At 31.3% G+C, this 6,579-nt stretch overlaps 1 protein-coding gene across 1 annotated transcript; it reads right to left on the bottom strand.

The window, feature by feature from the left end:
• Positions 1–329: 329 nt before the first annotated feature.
• On the bottom strand, positions 330–1,657 carry LOC110657121 (uncharacterized). Its single transcript, XM_058137060.1, has 2 exons — positions 1,276–1,657; positions 330–1,087 (listed from the first exon to the last, which is right to left on the bottom strand). The coding sequence occupies exons 1-2, from the start codon at positions 1,655–1,657 to the stop codon at positions 330–332; spliced, it is 1,140 nt and encodes a 379-aa protein (XP_057993043.1).
• Between the last annotated feature and the right edge of the window lie 4,922 nt (positions 1,658–6,579).

Below are 6,579 nucleotides of genomic sequence, written 5' to 3'. Positions count from 1 at the left end.
TTTGAAGAATTGTTTTGTCCAAAATACAGATGGCACTCTGCCAAAATTTTTACAGAAATTATTAATAGTCCAAATGTGTTAGCTATTTCACTTCAGTTCAAAAAGTTTTTTAACACCTGTAAATAGTGCTCACCACTATATAAAGAAGTAAGAAAAGTTTTAAAATCCCTTGTAGTGTATTTAATGGGTTATCAGTAGACGAAGTTGGTAATTCATTAGGTATACTACGAGATCATGTTATGCCTTACAGAACGGTAGGGTGTGGCAGCCAACCTCATCCAACAGGTGTCCTTATTACAATAAGGACAAGCCAACTTTCCCTTAGTACTCTAACTTGATAAGTTCGCATATGTAGGGAAATCATTGATCGTCCATAGTAAAACTGCATGAAACTTGAAATTCTGTTGTGCATATGCATCAAATGTATCAATGCCAGTTTCCCATAACTCTCTTAGTTCTTCTACTAAAGGTTGAAGATAGATATCAATTGCATCTCTGGGACCCTCAGGACCTGGAATAAGCATTGATAAAATAAAATTTGATTGTTTCATGCACATCCAAGGTGGCAAATTGTATTGAATGAGTAAAAGTGGCCAAACACTATATGGCATTTTTGAATTGGCAAAAGGTTGAAATCCATCACTAGCAAGGCCTTGTCTCACATTGCGAGAGTCTGAGGCAAAATTTGGATGTAGTTTGTCAAAGGAAATCCATGCCATTGAATCAGCAGGGTGTCTCATCACTCCATCATCTACCCTCTTATCTTTATGCCATCTCATCAAGGACGCTATCTTTATGGACATAAACAGTCTTTGAAGTCTTGGCTTTAGTGGAAAGTAACGCAGAATTTTTTTTGGTATTCTCTTCCCATTGGTTTTAACCTTGTCTTCCCCATTATATTTATCAGTCTTCCGTCTAGAATAGCCGCAAATCTTACAAAAATCTAGCCTCTCATCTTCTTTCCAATATAACATGCAATTATTTACACATGCATCAATTTTTTTGTATGAGAGACTAAGATCTTGAATTACTTTCTTTGCATCATAATACGATTGTGGCAAATTAGATCCTTGAGGTAATAATTCATCTTTCAATAATTGCAACAACATAGTAAATGACTCATTACTCCATCGACCAAGGCTCTTGATATGGAGCAATTTGACTAAGCAAGATAACTTTGAGCTTTTAGAACCTTGGTATAATGGTTGCTCAAAATCTCTTAGTAACCTATAGAATTTATTCACTTCCTCATTCGGTTCCTCTTTATGAATTCACAAGCGAAGATATCCGTATCCATATCATTTGTATCTTGACCACAAAACTCTATATACAAATCCCTTAAAATGTCATGCATCTCATTGCTAGGCTCATCTTCACTTTGTTGAACACTTTCTAAATTAGATTCAGATTCACCTACCCTTTCTCCATGGTGATACCAAAAAGTATAATTACGTACTATTCCATACACCTTGAGATGTGTCCCTACCACTTCTCGTGTGGCGGAATACGTGTTACTACACTTGACACATGGACAATGTATTTTCTCACGCCTCCCAGTCTTCTTAAAAGCATAGTCTAAAAATTCCTCAACCCCATGTGAATATACATCATTAAGACAATCACTAATAAGATCCATCCATCCTTTACTAGGAGCCATTATCTAATAAATTGATAGTTAGAAATATAACTTATAAAAATAAGCAAACATATTTGATAAGAAAAAAATTTAATTTAAAATTTAGGTTACATTATTAAATAAATAAATATTAAAAAAAATTAAATAACATTGATCACAAAAAGGATGGTGCCAAAATATTATGTGAAGTGGAAATTTAAAAGTAGGGTCAGAATGGAGGAATTTGAAAGACAAAGAACTATAAAAGTGAATTTTCTAAATACAGAAGGACTTATGGAATAATTGTGCATTGATCAATGAAAGGGAGACACTTGGTAAGATAAAAGCCACTCTTTTTTGTTCCTAAATCAATCAGCTGTACTCTCAATCTCCCTCAATTTTTCATTTTCCTTCATCCTCTATTTTTCGTTTCTTCTTCTCTTCATTTTTGTTAATTAACATTACCCTTTTTTATTTTAAATTATTAGCATTAAACTTTATTAAATTTAAATTTAATATCTTATAATATTAAAATTAATTCTAATATGGTTGATTTTTCAAACTTATTTGAAAATTTTATGATTAAAGGCTTGTTCGGTAATGCTTGCCTAGCCAGTCACATTCTGCAGTCCAAATTGGTGTAATTTACTGTACATAATCAAAATTATCATGTTTTCCTATAGATAATTTTTGGGAACTTGCTGCATATTTTGAATATTTTCTGCACTATGGAATGCAGAATATGCGTACACATGCAAGCTAAATGAGAAGAGTGATGTGTACAGTTTTGGAGTAGTCCTAATGGAGTTGGTCACAGGAAAAAGGCCAGTAGAACCAGAATTTGGAGAGAATAAGGACATAGTGTACTGGATTTGCAGCAAAATGACAAGCAAAGAGAATGCACTTGATTTAATGGACTCAAACATCTCAGAGAACCTGAGGGAGGATGCTATTTCTAGCCAAGCAAAATAACATTTGTGAAACTATCAGTTGTGCAGATTTGCAATTAAATATGCAGATTACTGAGGGAGGATACTATCTCCATAACTGGCTGCAAAATTACTGCAGATTTGCAATTAAATATGCAGCAGGATTTGTGCAGAACTATAGCATAGCTTGAGCAGGAATTGCTGCGAAATTTATAGCAGAATTTGAGCAAGAATTACATATTAATTTATAGCAAAATTACTACAGGAATTGCAATGAAATTAGTGCAAGAATTACGGCATAATTTGAGCAGAAATTGCATTAGAATGAGCAAGAATTGCTGCAGATTTTGCTATAAAATAAGCAGCAGAATTTGTGCAAAACTGCAGCAGAATTTGAGCAGGAATAGCTGTGGAATTTATAGCACAATTTGAGCAGGAATTACATATTAATTTGCAGCAGAATTTGAGCAAGAATTACAATATAATTAGTACAGGATTTGCAGCAGAATTTGAGCAGAAATTACATCAGTATGAGCAAGAATTATGGATTTTTACCTATAAAGATTAATTAGTTATGTCATAAAGGGTTAATATGTTAATTTGTTAGGGGTGTGGAATTTAATTACCAAATTCTGCAGTTAACTACCTTTTTAGCATGGGATAGTTTCATCTTTCAGAGCACTTCACTCTCATCTCTAAGCACCAACTTATGCTAAACTTCTATAACAATATATATATTTTTTTTTGTATAAAATTTCAAACTTGTTAATCTCTTAAACATCCATCACCTAAATTCTACACCCTCTAATTTGTGCCTCTAATCTTGGAAATAATTGATTCTCCACATTCAAATAAACATTTAGTATAATTAATGTAAGTTAAAAAAAAAAAGACAATATCACATGGCAATATAGTACTAATCTCTATCAAATGAATAAACATGTAAATATACTTTTCATTAAAGACCACAACCATGTACCTATGATGCCTTTTTCAATTAGCAGAGGGTTGAATTCTGCAGATGGGTATCTAAGATATTGTTCTAGCATAAAAATTTAACAAATTTCTGCTCCATTTGCTTTTAGCTATTCTTTCATATTATTAACCCCTCCATAAAATTTCATTCTAGCAATCTATCAAACACATAGAGACCAAAGGCCAATAGCTCCCAATAAAATAGAATGACACCACCTGATTGACAAGAAAAGCTTACTTGCAAGATTGTTGACTTAGGAGAGACTTCCAAATTAATCAACCCTATGAGCAATGTAGGCTTCCAAATCAAGGTCAGTAGGAATAAACAAGGGGTATTTATAGAAATCAATGGACTTACTTTCTTCCAAAATATGAACAGCCAATCAAATATAAGAAATGCTACAGAATTGCTACATATTTTGCAATAAATATATGCTGCAGAATTTTATGCAAAATTGCCATAGAATTTGAGAAGGAATTACATGTTAATTTGTAGCAGAATTTGAGCAGGAATTGCAATGAAATTAGTGCAAAAATTGCAGCAGAATTTGAGCAGAAATTACATAAGAATAAGTAAGAACTACTGCAGAATTGTTGCAAATTTTGCAATAAAATAACTAGTAGAATTTGTGCAGAAATTGCTGCAGAATTTGAGTAGAAATTACATCAGAATAAGTAATAATTACTGCAGAATTGCTACAAATTTTGCAATAAAATAAGTAGTAGAATTTGTGCAGAATTTGAGCAGAAATTACATCAGAATAAGTAAGAATTACTGCAGAATTGCTACAAATTTTGAAATAAAATAAGCAGTAAAATTTGTGCAGAACTACAGTAGAATTTAAGCAAGAATTACTGTGAAATTTGTAGCAAAATTTGAGCAGGAATTACATATTAATTTGTGGCAAAATTTGAGCCAGAATTTCAATGTAATTAGTATAGGATTTGCAGCAGAATTTAAGTAGATATTGTTCTAAAATAAAATTTTAATAAATTTCTACTCTATTTGCTTTTAGCTATTCTTTCATATTATTAACCCTCCATAAAATTTCATTCTAGCAATCTATCAAACACATAGAGACCTAAAGGCCAATAGCTCCCAATCAAGTAGAATGACACCACCTGATTGATAAGAAAAGCTTACTTGCAAGATTGTTGATTTAGGAGAGACTTCCAAATTAATCAACCCTATGAGCAATGTAGGCTTCCAAATCAAGGTCAGTAGGAATAAATAAGGGGTATTTATAGAAATCAATGGACTTCCTCTGTTCCAAAATATGAACAGCCAATCAAATATAAGAAATGCTACAGAATTGCTACATATTTTGCAATAAATATATGCTGCAGAATTTTATGCAAAATTGCCGTAGAATTTGAGAAGGAATTACATGTTAATTTGTAAAAGAATTTGAGCAGGAATTGCAATGAAATTAGTGCAGAAATTGCAGCAAAATTTGAGCAGAAATTACATCAGAATAAGTAAGAATTATTGCAGAATTGCTGCAAAATTTGCAATAAAATAAGTAGTAGAAATTGTGCAAAAATTGTTGCAGAATTTGAGCAGAAATTACATCAGAATAAGTAAGAATTATTGCAAAAGTGCTGCAAAATTTGCAATAAAATAAGTAGTAGAAATTGTGCAGAAATTGTTGTAGAATTTGAGCAGAAATTACATCAGAATAAGTAAGAAATACTGCAGAATTGCTGCAAATTTTGCAATAAAATAAGTAGTAGAATTTGTGCAGAACTGTAGCATAATGTAAGTAGGAATTACTGTGGAATTTGCAACAAAATTTGAGCAGGAATTACATATTAATTTGTAGCAAAATTTGAGCCAGAATTTCAATGTAATTAGTATAGGATTTGCAGCAGAATTTAAGTAGATATTGTTCTAAAATAAAATTTTAATAAATTTCTACTCTATTTGCTTTTAGCTATTCTTTCATATTATTAACCCTCCATAAAATTTCATTCTAGCAATCTATCAAACACATAGAGACCTAAAGGCCAATAGCTCCCAATCAAATAGAATGACACCACCTGATTGATAAGAAAAGCTTACTTGCAAGATTGTTGATTTAGGAGAGACTTCCAAATTAATCAACCCTATGAGCAATGTAGGCATCCAAATCAAGGTCAGTAGGAATAAATAAGGGTTATTTATAGAAATCAATGGACTTCCTCTGTTCCAAAATATGAACAGCCAATCAAATATAAGAAATGCTACAGAATTGCTACATATTTTGTAATAAATATATGCTGCAGAATTTTATGCAAAATTGCCGTAGAATTTGAGAAGGAATTACATGTTAATTTGTAAAAGAATTTGAGCAGGAATTGCAATGAAATTAGTGCAGAAATTGCAGCAAAATTTGAGCAGAAATTACATCAGAATAAGTAAGAATTATTACAGAATTGCTGCAAAATTTGCAATAAAATAAGTATTAGAAATTGTGAAAAAATTGTTGCAGAATTTGAGCAGAAATTACATCAGAATAAGTAAGAATTATTGCAAAATTGCTGCAAAATTTGCAATAAAATAAGTAGTAGAAATTGTGTAGAAATTGTTGCAGAATTTGAGCAGAAATTACATCAGAATAAGTAAGAAATACTGCAAAATTGCTGCAAATTTTGCAATAAAATAAGTAGTAGAATTTGTACAGAACTGCAGCATAATTTAAGTAGGAATTACTGTGGAATTTGCAACAAAATTTGAGCAGGAATTACATATTAATTTGTAGCAAAATTTGAGCCAGAATTTCAATGTAATTAGTATAGGATTTGCAGCAGAATTTAAGCAAATATTGTTCTAAAATAAAATTTTAATAAATTTCTACTCTATTTGTTTTTAGCTATTCTTTCATATTATTAACCCTCCATAAAATTTCATTCTAGCAATCTATCAAACACATAGAGACCTAAAGGTAAATAGCTCCTAATCAAATATAATGACACCACTTGATTGATAAGAAAAACTTACTTGTAAGATTGCTGATTCAGGAGAGAATTCCAAATTAATAAACCTTATGAGCAATGTAGGCTTCCAAATCAAGATCAGTA

Source organism: Hevea brasiliensis, chromosome 15, assembly GCF_030052815.1.
Source record: "Hevea brasiliensis isolate MT/VB/25A 57/8 chromosome 15, ASM3005281v1, whole genome shotgun sequence".
NCBI classification, from domain to species: Eukaryota; Viridiplantae; Streptophyta; class Magnoliopsida; order Malpighiales; family Euphorbiaceae; genus Hevea; species Hevea brasiliensis.
Note: the sequence above shows the minus strand (reverse complement) of the source record. Positions and strands in the feature narration are given on the sequence as shown.

Excerpts from the sequence above, each read along its gene's own strand:
- LOC110657121 (XM_058137060.1), bottom strand. The coding sequence starts at position 1,657 with ATGGCTCCTAGTAAAGGATGGATGGATCTTATTAGTGATTGTCTTAAT. Across the intron at positions 1,088-1,275 it reads GGATACGGATATCTTCGCTT|ATGAATTATTACCTCAAGGA; the intron begins GTGAATTCATAA and ends AATTATTGAAAG.